Source organism: Pseudochaenichthys georgianus, chromosome 24 (assembly GCF_902827115.2).
Source record: "Pseudochaenichthys georgianus chromosome 24, fPseGeo1.2, whole genome shotgun sequence".
In the NCBI taxonomy this organism is placed as follows: domain Eukaryota; kingdom Metazoa; phylum Chordata; class Actinopteri; order Perciformes; family Channichthyidae; genus Pseudochaenichthys; species Pseudochaenichthys georgianus.
The window spans coordinates 25,423,563-25,440,145 of record NC_047526.1 but is presented as its reverse complement, the minus strand read 5'-3'; the positions used below and the strand labels follow the sequence as shown (position 1 = coordinate 25,440,145).

At 42.5% G+C, this 16,583-nt stretch overlaps 1 protein-coding gene across 1 annotated transcript in view; it reads left to right on the top strand.

The window, feature by feature from the left end:
* The first annotated feature begins 9,210 nt into the window (after positions 1 to 9,210).
* The window catches only part of LOC117440396 (uncharacterized), a 44,893-nt gene continuing 37,520 nt past the window's right edge, over positions 9,211 to 16,583 (top strand). The window contains exon 1 of the mRNA XM_071201919.1: positions 9,211 to 9,313. Coding sequence (XP_071058020.1) covers positions 9,211 to 9,313 — 103 coding nt within the window. The remainder of the gene's footprint in view (positions 9,314 to 16,583) is intronic.

Below are 16,583 nucleotides of genomic sequence, written 5' to 3'. Positions count from 1 at the left end.
ACTCCACAGTGGCAAAGCCCCGGGGGTGGATGAGATCCGCCCGGAAATGCTGAAGGCTCTGGGTGTTGAGGGACTGTCATGGTTGACATGTCTCATCAACGTTGCGTGGAAGTCGGAAACAGTACCGAAGGAGTGGCAGACAGGGGTGGTGGTTCCCCTTTTTAAAAAGGGGGATCAGAGGGTGTGTGCCAATTACAGAGGCATCACACTACTCAGCCTCCCCGGGAAAGTTTACTCCAAGGTACTCGAAAGGAGGGTCAGGCCGATTGTCGAACCTCAGATTGAGGAGGAACAATGCGGATTCCGTCCTGGTCGTGGAACGACGGATCAGCTTTTTACTCTCGCAAGGATCCTGGAGGGGGCCTGGGAGTACGCTTATCCGGTCTACATGTGTTTTGTAGACTTGGAGAAGGCGTATGACCGGGTTCCCAGGGAGTTACTGTGGGAGGTGCTGCGGGAGTATGGGGTGAGGGGGTCTCTACTCAGGGCCATCCAATCTCTGTACTCCCAAAGCGAGAGCTGTGTCCGGGTCCTCGGCAGTAAGTCGGACCCATTTCCGGTGAGGGTTGGCCTCCGCCAGGGCTGCGCTTTGTCACCAATCCTGTTTGTAATATACATGGATCGGATTTCGAGGCGTAGTCGTGGGGGAGGGGGTCTGCAGTTCGGTGGACTAAGGATTGCACCACTGCTTTTTGCAGATGATGTGGTTCTAATGGCTTCATCGGTCTGCGACCTTCAGCACTCACTGGATCGGTTCGCAACCGAGTGTGAAGCGGCTGGGATGAGGATCAGCACCTCCAAATGTGAGGCCATGGTTCTCAGCAGGAAACCGATGGACTGTCCACTCCAAGTAGGGAATGAGTCCTTACCCCAAGTGAAGGAGTTCAAGTATCTCGGGGTCTTGTTCTCGAGTGAGGGAACAATGGAGCGTGAGATGGGCCGGAGAATCGGAGCAGCGGGAGCGGTACTGCAGTCGCTTTACCGCACCGTTGTGACGAAAAGGGAGCTGAGCTAGAAGGCAAAGCTCTCTGTCTACCGGGCCATTTTCGTTCCTACCCTCACCTATGGTCATGAAGGATGGGTCATGACCGAAAGAACGAGATCGCGGATACAAGCGGCCGAGATGGGTTTCCTCCGCCGGGTGGCTGGTGTCTCCCTTAGAGATAAGGTGAGAAGTTCGGTCATCAGGGAGGGACTCGGAGTTGAGCCGCTCCTCCTTCACGTCGAAAGAAGCCAGTTGAGGTGGTTCGGGCACCTAGTTAGGATGCCACCTGGGCGCCTCCCTAGGGAGGTGTTCCAGGCACGTCCAGCTGGGAAGAGACCAAGGGGTAGACCTAGGACCAGGTGGAGGGATAATATCTCTTCGCTGGCCTGGGAGCGCCTTGGGATCCCCCAGTCAGAGCTGGTTGATGTCGCCATTGTTTTTTAGGATTGGAATAGGAAGATTGGATCTTATCTTGAAAGAAAGTGCTTTTTGCCTGAGAGATCGAAGCAGAGAAAGAGGAGAGCCTGATAGGTTAGGAGGTCGTCATGGTGTTTGGATTTCGACCGTTTCCGCTCTGCTGCCCGAAGGACGGTTCTATTAGCACGCAGTGCGTCATTTAGCCAGGGAGCAGGAGGGGACTGACGAGCCTGCCGAGATGTGAGAGGACAGAGAGAGTCCAGAGAGGATGAGAGAGTAGAGAGGAGAGTTTCTGCAGCAGAGTTTGGAGGGAGGAGTTGGAACGAGTCAGAGGAAGGGAGGGCTGAGAGCACCGATGAGGCAAAGGTAGAGGGGGAGAGGGAACGAAGGTTACGGCGGACAGGTGCAGGATGAGAAGAGATTAGTTCGTTATGTTTGGAAAGGGTTAGAATGAAATGAAGAAGTGATCGGAGGTGTGGAGCGGGTTTACAGAGAGGTTAGAAGTAGTGCAGTTCCTTGAGAATATGAGATCAAGGACATTGCCAGCTTTATGAGTTGGTGGGGATGGAGACAGTGAGAAAGCAAAGGCGGTTAACAGAGATGTTAGTTCAGATGTCTTCCCTCTCTGGAGGTTGAAGTCTCCGAGAAGTACAGCGGGAGGGCCAGTTTCAGGGATGTGTGAGAGGAGATTATCTAATTCCTCCAAGAAGTCCCCCAAGGCGCCTGGTGGACGGTAGAGAACAACAATGGTTAATTGTATAGGATGGGTTACTGTGACGGCATGGAATTCAAAGGTGGAAGGAGTGAAGTTAGGTAGCTTGGAGAGGGAAAAGCTCCATTTGGGAGAGAGCAGGAGACCAGTGCCACCTCCTCTGCCAGTGGGTCTGGGTGTATGGGAGAAGGAATATGCTGTGGAGAGAGCTGCTGGGGTGGATGTGTTGGATGGAGTAATCCACGTCTCAGTGAGAGCAAGGAAATCCAGAGACTGCAGGGAGGCGTAGCCAGATATTAAGTCAGCCTTAGGAACAGCTCACTGGCAGTTCCACAGGCCGCCTGAAACTAGATGTTGGATGTCAGTGGAGCATGTGGGATAGACGAGAGCAGGCCGGTTATATCGATTACGAGATACACGGGGCCAGTGATAATTGCGAGAAGACACATAAACAGGAATGGAGAAAATACACATGATTATAGCCTGAGGGGCTAAACAACCAAATAAAATAAAACACCAGCGATACTTAGCTCAATCAAAGTAGGATTTGCCTCCACTTTGCCTCCCTCGTGACTCTAATGTCTTTGTCAGTCTTAGAGACTCCAGCATGACTCTAATGTCTTTGTCAGTCTTAGAGACTCCAGCATGACTCTAATGTCTGTGTCAGTCTTAGAGACTCCAGCATGACTCCTTTGTCTTTGTCAGTCTTCATCTGTCTGACGCTGACGCTCCAGGAAAGTGCTACCTAAAATGGACACCTGATTGCTGAGTTCTCACAGCTGTGGGGCCACGTCCCTTTAATTAGTTAACTCTTTGCAGCCGGTGGCCCTCAAAAGGAAATCTAGACTGGCTTCCTCCTGAGTTGTTATTGTCTTTTCAGTGGCCCAATGGTTTTACAATTACATTAAACCCTAAGTTATAAAGTTATGAGTTTAACCCTTAATACAGTTACACCTACTCAATAAAGCTCTTAGTATTCTACAAATGTTTAAATCAAAGTTAACCCTAGCAGTCAGTTAGTTCAGTTTTAAGGTTTCAGTCAAATTACTTGTCCCAAGTTTCTGCCTGACAGATACTGTAGCGGTTTTGAGATTTAAAATCACAATTTCAGTCAGATCAACGACAGAGCATTTATACAGAGTACACACACTGAAACAGAGAAGTCTAAAAACAGAATGTTACTCACACAATTCTAGAAGTCACCAGTAGTTATCCTGTCAAAATCGAGTTGCACATTGATACATGGAGCTGCTTGCCAAACAGTTCCACCCAGATTTATGACTTGGCATCATCAGCACAGCTGGCAAACTAATACCTGTTGCCCAATACATCCAGGGTCCAAATCCTTCCTTGGCCAAACAGCATTGGCAAATACATTTACAGTTTATTTTGGCCTGTATGTGACAGTACTGTGAGCTCCAGTGCATTTAAATAACCTGGATTGAAGTAAGTAGAGTATAACTGAAAGATGTGTTGTTCTGGTAAATGCTAATTTACAACCATTTGGTATTCCGCTCTAGTATAAAGTAGTAATCAGTGTAGCGGAAAGGGTAGAGGTTGTTAGCAGGGCACAACAGATACAGCTAATAGAACATTTACATTTATTTAGCTTACACTTTCATCCAAAGCGATTGACATACACTTACCGTAAACATGCTTACGGGAGCAATTTGGGGTTAGGTATCTTGCCCAAGGATGTTTCAACATGTTGACTGCAAGGGGAGCGGTCGAACCAGTAGTGGAAACATCAACATAATGTTATTTATCCTCTTGAACAACTCAAAGGCATTTTATTATCTGACATCAGCATTATTTGATTGAAAACATAATTAGTCTGTTCCTATCAAACCCTATACATGATCTGGTTTAGGAACATAAAGGACTTGGTTAGGTTTAGGGATAAATTGTTGTTTTGGTTACTGCTTTAAAGTTACAATATATTGTAAATGTTTTGGTTATAAATCCAATGACCACTGTGTTATTTTCTGAAACAACTGATGGTGTTAGAAAGGTCACTCTTTACACTAAAGTTGGTTTTTGGACTTAAATACTTTTTCAATGCTGTTTAAAATAAACCTGAGTTTTTATAGATAAGTTATTATCTAATACAGCTTCTCATTCTTATTAACTCCCTCTTTCGCTGGATTTAAACAACACCTTTCATAACATACATAGACTATATTCTTTGAAGAAATAATTGCACAGAAAGGACACTTTTGGCACTTTTTAGTGTAACTTAAACAAATCCAACACACTTTAAATCACATGTATTCCATTTAAAGAATGACTTTCTAGTTGTTTGGCATTAGAACTGAGACTCTGACATTGGTGCTAAAAGATCCTCACCAGATCCTCTGACGTAAATTATACAACTCGGTAAACATTCTTGATAACACATTTGAAGCCATACTTCAGATTTGACAACTTACGTCTACATGTTCTCCTGACCTTTTATAACTGTGTTCAAAATGCAAATAAGCAAAAGGTTATTTTTAGCATGAGCTTAAAACGTCTCTCTGTGTTTTGGCAGTTTAATGGCCTTTACAACTATGCCTCATTTAACATGGTTTACACAAGGAAGGTATTATTGCTCAGTCGCTGACACAGAAAAGGCCAGCTCATGAATATATATACATTCAACCCACTTGCTATATTTGTCCAACTATTAGAAACTTAACTTCACATGTGTGCAATTTGATTATTCTTTGAGAAAATGCTCCATCTTCAAGGATAATGAATATAGTCCACTGGTGTTGCATTAATATTCTTTTAACATCTGAATTATGCAATCTAGTTTTTGATTGTTTAGTTTCATATCCATGAAATCCTTAAGTTCACTCACAATATTTTCTCAATTTGTCAAAGACCCATTTACGTTTGCCTCCTTTATCTTTTACCAAACCTCCTGATTTGGTTCCAGATGGAGCGCTGCCAGCCAAGAAAGGTGTTCGCTACAAACCCAGCTGTGTAAATTGTTCATTTTGAATCCGTAAACAAAAACCTGAGTCGTCCGCAGAGGCAAATATGATAATTGTTTGCGGATTATGTAGATCTGGCTGGCAACTCGGCAGAGGCTGTGAATAAACGGGAAGAAAGCTCAGCTCAAACAAATGCAGTTACTCAGCCAATGGAGCGGCATAAGGCTCATGGCACACACCGGCGTGGTCCATGGGGGAATATCCAGCATGTGGCTCTCTGCTGGGATGGTCGGTTCAATCATTAAGACACACATGAACATCTAAAAATAAGTATGGACCCTTTCAAAGAGAAAAACTATTTGAAAGCATGTGGTTTAACAATATGCACGTGAGTCAGTTTTTCCTCAGATACTAACGGGAGGACTAATCAAACACAGACTGAGAACACGGCTGTTGGGGTTGTGTTGAAAGGTGTTATCGATGTGTGAAAATGTGCACTGCAACTATTATTTAGGAGAACTAGTTAACACTTTAGATGTATTTTGGGGTATGATTACCTTAAATCACGTAGTATGTGCGAGGAGCCGTGTGGCGCAGTGGACAGAGCCTTGGTGGTGGCATCAGGGGGTCACAGGTTCAAACCCCACTGCAGTCAGCATGTTGTTGTGTCACTTCACTTCACCCCAAATTGCTCATGTGGTGATTGTCCACAGTATTGAGTAAGTCGCTTTGGATAAAAGCGTTTAACAAGTAAAATGTAATGTAATGTAATGTGCGAGTGACTGACATCTGATCAGATTCTAAAATGTAATTTGTTTGTAATTTTTGCTTTATTTGTTTTCTTATTGAGAAATCAAGGTTAAACCTCAGCTCTCTCATGTGGCTCTCCGATCAGTGTCACTTTTCCTACAGTGCCTACATGTACCAGTACTGCGTAATGACCGCCCTTCCAAATAATACTAGTAACACCTTTACTAACGCAGGTAGTCAAATAAAAACATGGATGCTTCTTAGTCTTTTTTACATTTTCTTTGGCAGTGCATTACAGCTCTACCCCTAACTCTACCACTTTTTACTTTTCACAATAAAAGCCTGACTTACAATCACTCAGCCATTCGCTTAGAGGCAACAAAACCGAAAAGCTTTCAAACATCCTCTGTTAACATGTTTTTGGGATGCAAGGGAAAATTGAATTTGTTTTGCTTACTTACAACCAAGGTTTGGGAAGTTCAGATTTTCTGGGTGCATCATTTGAACGCCCTTAGCTACTTCCATGTTGTAAAGCTCACCTTTGACTCCATTTGTGTAACTGTTAAGTCAAAAAGACAGCGTCGGATGCAAGAAGAACAATAGATTTAGCAGCAGGAGTACTCAAGTTTCTCAGCCAGTATAGCATGCACTGAAAATAGTATTGCTTTAATCAACACTAACTGGAGAACCACATGAAAGAAGTGTTTCCATTTGAGAAAAGACAGATGACATGCAAAGCTGTCTGCTGGAATTGAAGTTGCAAGTTCATCGTTACATGAAACTTCTCAACCACAAGCACATCCTTACTCTGCTAATTTAGCTTCAGAGTGTAGGGAAATAAACGTTACTCGTGTTTTAGAAACATTAGAATAAGTGTGTTCTGTTTGCGTTAACATTACATGGACTGTTTGAAGAACCTAATGCCGCATTTGAAAATGTCAGGTTTAACACAGTATTGGCTTTGCTTATCCACGGTCTTAGAGCCTGGTAGTGTTGTTTGGCATTGTTTATTTTGAACAGATCATAGCTGGCTGGATAGCAGGAATGGTAACTTGCCTATGACATCAGCATGCGCCAAAAAGTATTCAATTCCATTATAAAATACCAAAGGGAAAATTGAATCAACACACAACGCAACAGTCTGCAATTGGATGCATAATGAAAACCTCGTCATTTTAAGCATGACTGACATCTTCCAGTACAGCTTCTACTGACCTTTAAAGTGGTTTTCTTGAATAGCTGCTCTTTAAAGAATAATTGTCTATCTGATCCTTTTCTTTTCAAGAAAGGCGATAATTCTGTTCGGTGGTGAGACAATCTAATCTCTCCACCACTGGGGCCACATATCCCGCAAACCTTTGGATCAAAGCCGATCAGGGACTCCTCAACATGGTGTCCCTTGATCGCCTTTTCTATCACAAAAACAAAATGCCCTCAAAGAGTGTGTGAACTGCCCACTCTGGGAAAAATTGGAAAGGAGACTTTAATGTATGGAGCGGCGTAATAGGAGTTGCTCGACACTCTTGTCATTGACACACAGCCTCTGGTGCTGTCTCCCCTCTCTGTGTGAGGCTATGGTCTTCAAAGATGGGTGGTCCGTCTGGGGCTGAAATCGGACGTGTGTGTAGGGGTGTGTGAGTCCCTTTGTGTCAGGGGAGAGGGGCCTTTGTTCTCTTAACCAGGGAGGTGGGACCAACAGATTAAGCCTTTAGAAGTGCAACCGACCACCATGAGGGCACGCCACATGGGAGAATGCGTTTGCATGTTGGTGTGAAAGTGTGTGTGTTTATGTCTGTGTGTGTGTATGGATTGTATGTCTCTGTATGCATGCACAGTAAGTGTTGTGATTTAGTGCGCAAGAAGAAAAACTAAAATAATATGGAAGTAGAGAGAAACTGGCGGAGGGGAAGAGAGAAAAAGTCAGAGTGGGCATTTGTACCAATTTGCATGTGAATTAGCATGAGTTAGTGAGAATCTGATGCAGGTCAGCAGGTCAATAGTTCTTATCCATCTGTCCTTCTGATGGCATGCCTCCCAGGTCAGTTTGATTCCTCTGTGAGCGAGCTAATCTCACCCCAGTGCTCAGTGAGCCTCTACAGCGTCCTCTGATCTGCTCCTTCAAACCCCTCTGCTCCCCACACAACAAAATGTGCCTAAGCTGAGGGGAGGAGGGAGTAAGGCACACACAAACACACACTTACACATGTGTGTAGATGCAAAGACATACACACACAAACAGATGTACACTTAAGATGGTACTTTTTATCTAAAATGTTCACATTATAAGATTTAGAACGAACATGTTAAGACTATACATCTCCTAAATGTTACCATTTCGAAACAATATTTTAGATTCCTCATAATGAGGTTGTACGCTCACTGATCAGAACCCTACAATATGTTTATAGAGACTTAAGTGACAGTGAAGTCTGCATGTCTGTCTTTCTAACACTTTCCTGTTATTTAAATGTCCTTTCGGCCCTGTTTTCCTTTGTGATGTATTTCGTCTTTTTAGACTCCAAGCAGGTTACAACATATGCTAAGAATTATTTTTAAATACTCTTCGACCCATGTCTGCAGTGAGCAAAGCTTTTGGGAATAGGACAAGCCCACCATCTGTGGTGCCTTCATCAGTCCACTATCTCACGAAACAGCCCGGCCTCCTCCTCCTCCTCCTCCTCCTCCTCCTCCTCCTCCTCCTCCTCCTCCTCCTCCTCCTCCTCCTCCTCCTCACTTCTTGTTCCCTCTCTCTCTCTCTCTCATTCTTCAGATTTCTTCCTTCCCAGTGTTCCTCCGTCTGTCATGGCGGCTGTCTGAACAAACAAACACACGAGGGTCCACGGCGATCCAGACGGCGTGACGTGCGATTGTTTGCTTTGGTTGCTCCCGTGCGAGAGAAAGTTTTCTTAAGAGGCACACAGAGGTCTGGAGCTCAACAGAGAGACCACAAAACAAATATTTACCCTCCTGCCTCCAGGCCCAAGGCCCTTTCCTCTCTTCATCGGACGGGGAACAAGAGAATGGACCCACTTTTGGTTCTGAAGTGAGGAAGAGATGTGGTCATGATACAGAGAGGCTTGACTCTCAATGAATTGGCTGCTATTGGGTTTCTACATTGTACAATTAATGCTGAACTCAACATGGAATGATAGTACAACCATAAAGCCTTTTTTGTTACACACATGATGAATCTGAAAGACAGGGCTGCAATACTTTTTTCTCTAACCCCTTCCACCCAGTGTTCCCCTATCAACCTCACCAGTCCTGCCATACGCTTACTCTCCTACTTATAATCTCTTCTCTTCCCAGGCCTTCCTGGAACGATCAAACAGAAATCAACAGATATCACTGTCCCTCCAATGCAGCCATTAAGCTCAGCCTCTATCTGAATTTAAAGTGTTTCTCCCGTCGCTCCCCTGCCTGTAAATATGCACATGTTTGACTGCGGGGTCAGCGAGGAAGACAGGAACTGGATAGAAAAGCCTACTTCCTGGAGGAGCCGGGCGCAGCAGGGGGCTCTACCAATCATGCGTCAGCAAGAGACATTCTCGGATGCACGCCGTCACACATCAGAGATGAACAATAAAGCGTAGAGGTGAGTGAGAGGGCGCTCACAGGAAGTGGATGATTTCACTTGTTGAGAGGTGAGGCCTGTGATGGACAGATATGCAGGTGTTAATATCCTGCAGAAAGGAAATAGTTGTACGCTTTACTGACCTGTACTGAGCTGGGGGCTGTCCTCAGTTTGGGCTCAGAATTCTTAATTCTGGGTTTTCCTTCTGACTATAGAAAGGCAGGACAACGGCTGGGGAACTGTTTTCTTATTTGTATTGTAACTATCAGAACAACTGTTGTAATTCTGCTTACATGTACAGAATACACAGCATGAAACAGAAAATGCAAGACTCCTTTGTTTATGTTCTCCAAGATGGAGCACACGAAGCTTAGAATTTTTTTCAAGATCACCTATGGAACTATAGCGCCCTCTTGTGTTTTATAATGGATCAACACTCAAGACAGAGGCAGATAAAAGAAACTCATACTTTGGAGTGACATTTGTGTTCCAATACATCATTTTGTTTACTATTATCCATACATCCTTATACGTATAGCATGTGTGATGAATGTTTGTGTTGCCAACAACTCAAAATGGAAAATAGAAACAGAAAAAGGTGTATCCGTGCCTCTGATATACAGAATATCACCCTTTCAATCGCCTACAGTACATTTAATTTTAAGTTGAACTTTCTATTTATCACCTAATTTAGTTTAGTTCATTTATTTATAGTGTCGTGGACAGTCCCCATCGATGAACTGTCACAAAAACATTAAATGGTGCAGCTTTAGCCGACATGGCTAATTTCCAGCTGTTGTCCCCGGCCAGATGGTAATAGACACCCTTAAAATCACAATATATCAACAGCATTAGTTATAAAAAATATAAAATAAAATAAAAAGGATGAAAGACAAGTAGATACAGGCGAGAGGATAAAAGAGAACAATAAACAACAAACGTTACTACATACAGTACATGTCACATATAGCACATCACAATCACATAACAGAAACGAGGGGCAACATCCATGATCACAACATGTAACACAACATATAATACTCACGCCATACTCAACACAGACTAGTGTGTGCAGGTGTAGTTCTCAGTGAACCATGTTTTTAAGTGAGCTGTGAAGGTGATGTGTATGTATGTCTTTGATTTGAGTGGGTAAATAATGGCCAAACTGGTGAAAACTATCCCAGTACAGATACATTAGCTTATATACACCTTATACACTATAGTGAAAACATAATATCAATGCAGCTTACAGAAAGAAGCTCCAGTTTTCCTTCTTAAACTTACTTCACAACCATCATCTCTTATGATATGTATTGTTCTGTTCTGGGGTTTTACCATGACTGCTCTTTGAAGAGACATTATTATTTTTGTAATAATATATAACCTAGTGTCAGACACTGAATACCTGTCTCTGTTATGATTAATAAGCCTTGGCTTCATGCTAATCCTGACAAGTCTGATATGTTGCAATATATTGGTCTTTGTGTCCCGTGGCCTGGTACTTTAAGGAATATTATATAACTCAGGTTCAATTCTGGCCAGGAACCGCATATCATCTGAAAAAAACACGAAGCAGAAACACTCTGCTAACGACACCTGTAATTTACATGCAGGAACCAGAGCTAGATTACTGAAGCACCGGGGGTCTTTTCTGATCTGGGATGATTCGTCCTTTGAACACAGAACCAGTGTTCATCACGTCCTGCTGATTTGTCCTTGGACAAGACCAGGGAATCTGTTGTGTTATTAATCCTGACCTTAGATCACCCTGGAGGGCGACAAACAAGATGAAACTTCACTACTGGGATCAATAAAGGACCTTAAGGTAAAAGATAAAAGTATTTTACAGCAGCTTGTTACCGTTTCCACCACTAGGTGTCACCTCAGCTTCACTGTAGATCTTCAGAAGCAACTAATGTAATAATACCCCCCCCCCCCCAATCCCCCCCCCCCGTTACTTATGAGACATTTGTAAGCTTTTATCTTTCTTTATTTACGTCTCTTTCTCTGCAATTACTGTAGTCTCCTATGACATGATGGCTCACCAAAGTCTTTGTAATGAGCAAGTTAACAGTGGCTCCTTTGTGTAATATCGAGAAGTATTGAAAACAATACCGACAAAAGTCTAATGTTAATAATTATTTTCTCCGAAGGCTAGACCTAATTGTATAAATCAACATGTCTGTAATTATCCAATGTGTTGTAGCCTATATTTAGAAGTCATGCAGGTAGCAATCAGTAGCTGAACAATTTCAGATTCTTCTAATCAGTAACCATTTTTATTTAATGGACAGGTAATCAGTACCAACAACACTCATCAACAACTGATTATAAACACTGTCTATCAAACAGGAACAATGCTATTGTATCACACAATCAATATTATGTGATATGAGTAAGAAAGACAGAGATAGACAGCATACACATGATAATGAATGAACAGGGGGTATCATCACTGCTCTGTCATATGTTCCTGTCATCAGGAATTTGAAGCATGTCCAAGAAATTATAAAGAAAAAGGACATGAGGAAGGTGATGTGTGTGTGCATACAACATATCATGTTAACTTCCATCTCATTCATAATTAAAGAAAACATGTCTCTGTCTACTCCATGTTTCCTGTTGTCTTGTACCAGGCTTCTGAGCGTTCTGTCGTATACTTCCCCCATCTCCCTCAGAGTTAGTGTCCGTCAGAGTGTTTTTAGGCTAAGGAAGGCCTGTCAGCGGATATGGATGCTTCCACTGCTCATTAAAGAGCTGTCTGCAGCATGCCAGGCTCTAGGAGACGGAGCCAGAGATAGGGAGCCTCATCATAAAGGAATTCCATCCATCATGTTCCGACATGACATTAATATCTGTCACACACCTCTGACAATGCAATACTGCACCCCTGGAGTGAGACATCTCTCTATCTCAGAGTTGCAACGCAAGCCAATAGGGATTGTGTGCGTGCGTGTCCCTGTGTACTTACATATTTGTTTGCAGGAGAGAGGGGGAGTTTATGGTTGTATTACTTCTCCTTCCTTGTTCCTATTATAGGACACTGACTGGGATATTGCTGCCAGTGTATGTGCTTTTTCCCAGCAGAATAGCTTCAGTAGTGTGCCACACAAAGGCAGAGCTTTGAGCACACAAACAACTTCGGGCTGTTGTACACAATCCAGAATTTGGAGCACCACTGCGGGATGTTTACAATAAAATGATTCATAATGCGCAATATCAGGGAGGAGCAGCAATATTGAGGTGAAAGCCCTGTACTCAGCACATCATGGATCTAAACGTGAGTCCTTGCTGTAGGACGTCCTGTCTCTTCACTGAGCTCTATGGGATGAGGCAGAGATGACCTCAAAAATGTTTTGTAATTTATTTATCTTTTACAGAAACTCGCTTAATTCCCAGAGGACAGATTAACTTCTTCATGACTTTCCAACTCTGCCTCTGCCTTGCAGGGATTCTTAGTTTTGCTTGAGGATAGATGCAACCCTGTACTCCAGTGAAAGAAAACAAATATGGAAAATTCAAACATGAATCATACTTAGTAAAATGTTGAATTTTAGTTACAATGACCAAGTAACTCAAACCTTTATTTAGGTAAAAGTTCAGGATTCAACATTTTACTTCTGTCTAATATAATGTAAAATAACGAGTTAAGAATGTTTTGGTTCTATCAAATTAACTGTGTAAGCTGTGCTGCTTCTTGGCACTAGTACAGTATCTTCTCTATCTGAGCCCAGACTCCTACCCTTAGGCTCCTGTGGTAAAGCTTCCCCGATTAAAATCAACCATTGAGGAATACAGCTCACTTTCACATTATGGGATTATTAGAGCCTTTATTCATCCTGAGCCAAACATCACTCTCCATTTGAACCTTTGCTCTCCCTCTTGCTCTCTCTCTGGATCATAACCAGTCTCAGCAGTTTTGATCCGCATGATAAGTCAATACAACTGTAAATCAAGCTGATGTGGATGGCTTTGCAATTGTGCACTGGTCAACCCCCAGGCAGATCCATTTGCAATATATAGCTTACACCAATGCCAGCATCTTAAGAGCATCTTTGTCTCTTCTCCTACTCTATATTTCTTGTTGTCATTCCAAGATTTTTTTGCAAATCCTTTACGAACACATGTTTGTTAAGTTTAATGTTGAAGAATTGCAAGTCTGTTTCAGGGTTTTAACCTTAGCAGTTTGAGCTGTTTAGTGAACTTTTAAAAGGGTATATTTTGTGAACATCCCCCTCTCTCTGTTCCTCTGTCTCCGCCTCTCCACCCGCTCCATTATATCCTCAGATTGCTGCTGCAGCAGCACAGCGCTGACTGGCTCTGACAGGACTCTCCCTGGCCCTCTCCTCCGGGCCATTTGTCAGAAAGCAAGCCCCGCACTACAGAGTGCAGTTGGCTGTAACGCATCGGCACCATAGGGGCTGTGAAGGAGAAATAATACAGAGCCGAGCTGAGTAAACATGATCCTCTGGCGTAATGAATTAGTTCATAGCACTTCCTTGACAACAGAAGCCTGTCGGGTATGAATGAAAACGCATACATAAATATTCTCCCCCGTTAATATTTGATCAGTTATACTCACCCTGCATACACAAGAAACACCAAATGTGATGAATCCATTTGAACGGTGACCATATGTTGTTCAATTCTCAAAGTCAGTTAGAGGCACTGCTTGCTTTTTCACAAGTCTCTTCTTCCAAGGTGATTAATCATAACTTCAGACACTACACTGATGTGAAAACTTAATTCACCTGAGTGTTGCTTTTATTTGCTGTTCAGCACCTTGAAACATTTAACAGCTTTCCTGCAGTATACTTAATTCGCAGCTGGTGTCAAACAAAAGCATGGGTAACGAGTGTTTTTAGATAAGAATGGAGATATGTGGTTCTAATTGGACCACTGGTTATCTCAGCGGACCTCACTGCCTGGGCCCAAACCATCACTTTAATTACTCACATAGAAAAGAGGATGTCAAGTGAAAATAGTAAGTAGGCTCTTTGTGCCAGCAGAAAGATTTGTGCTGTGGGACGGCAGATATTCAGACTGCAGGATTCTTTAGACATGCAATCCATCACAGAGAGAGCGAAATTCAACTTTGAAATTATAATTATGTTAGCTGCATAAAAACATCCACTGATCAACATTTATATTGTTGACAATATTTTTATTTATATGTGTATTTTCACTCCTTACAATGTTGGTTGTTTCACCACTACCACAGATACATCCACAATTATTGGTTTGATTGTCATTAAATCGTGTCCAGACATCGATGGCTCCCATAGGATACATCTTAATGATTTGAGTGATTCCTTGACTTTTCCTCTTGCAACACCATGAGGTTGACATTTGTGGTTTTGCATGACATGTCTCAACAGATGTTGGATGGATTGCCATGACATTTGGTAGACACATTCATAACAACTCTTTGATTTTCAATCAACGAGCCATCATCAAGACAGCATTTTAATTAGCCCAATAACTTTTTAATGACCAGATTCCTCTCAAACTAATGACTTTGCCATCAGCTTCGACTGAACTTTGTGTTAACTGCCAAGAAGAATGTGCTTTTTTAGCATGTTCGCATACAGCCATCAGTGTTTATCTCAAAGATGTGTTGGCATGATGAGAGCCTAACATTGAACTTTCCTTTTAATGGTCTGTGGCACATGCTGTGTCATTTTTACATAATGTTTATACTATATGCATTTTTGTCAGTAAATGAAATTGATAAATGTCAGCATCATGTTGTACAGCTCCATGTCAATACAGTGGGTTTTGGATAACTAATTTCTACATTTTCCTGTCTGACAACTAAATCCTTGTACACTGACACACCTGTGTTGGTTTAGGCTACTATTACCCACACGCCCAAGCATGGTAAGCCAGAGCAAGAGGCATTTGCTTATAGTGTATACTCCTCCACACTGGGTAGAAACCAAAAAGAAAGAATCAGGGACACAGATAAACTAACAAAAAGTTGACAAAAAAACAAGACAACACTATTTTTCAGCTTTGTTGGTGGGTGGCATTTCTTCTCGGTTGCCATAGTAACAGCCGTCCCCGTGGAGAAGGTTTCCGGCTCAATCCCGGAGGCCAGTGTTTGATTGAATGGTTGTCAGGATGCAAGACGAATGAGAACGTATGAGAGCCACACTTCAAACAGAGGCACAGTTAAAAGCAATACTGTGTGTGTGTGTGTGTGTGTGTGTGTGTGTGTGTGTGTGTGTGTGTGTGTGTGTGTGTGTGTGTGTGTGTGTGTGTGTGTGTGTGTGTGTGTGTGTGTGTGTGTGTGTGTGTGTGTGTGTGTGTGTGTGTGTGTGTGTGTGTGTGTGTGTGTGTGTGTGTGTGTGTGTGTGTGTGTGTGTGTGTGTGTGTGTGTGTGTGTGTGTGTGTGTGTGTGTGTGTGTGTGTGTGTGTGTGTGTGTGTGTGTGTGTGTGTGTGTGTGTGGTTCTGCACAAGGACAGGTGTGTGGGTGGGTTAAAGATTGGGTCACCGGGTGCTAGAATCTTTCTGCTGGCCCTGAGAAAAATATCAATGAGTCCTCGCTGTTTATCTACAGTTACTGCTCTATGCATACTACCACTGTATGTGTTTTATGTTTGTTATGTTTTACGTTTACTTATTATTTGCATGTGCAGCAGACAGTATAATATCTTTAACAATTATTTGCAAAGGTTCACAGAATACCATTTTCCAAATCTGTCATTCCAGATAACGGTGTGAATAATTCTCCACTTTCTTGCCCACTCCTTGCTTCTACACTTTAATAAACAAAACCAATAAATAAGCAAAAGGATATTTGTAGATGTGCACATTTTGGAACATGTGCCAAACACCGAGCTGCATTCAAAAGGCACATTATCATAATGTGTGTCACATAAGTCGTATGTCTATTTTGCCTTTATGCAATGTGAAGTTAATTCCCGCTGATAATTAAAGCCTTTCACCATTTTCATCTTCTTACCTTCTACTTTACATAATTATCCTCAGGCCACTTTCTACTTCATGAAATTCGAACAGCTGGATACTGAAGACAAATATACTTTCAAAGGACAGAATTTGTACAGAGAGAGAAAAGACTTTTGTTCATTAAAGACACAGCTGACCAAATTACCATATGGACACATATAGACATGAATAACCTCCAACACGTTGATTATAACAGCATTTAAACTCTCTAGACAACATTATGGTAATACAACACGCAGGAACCTTTTCATCCT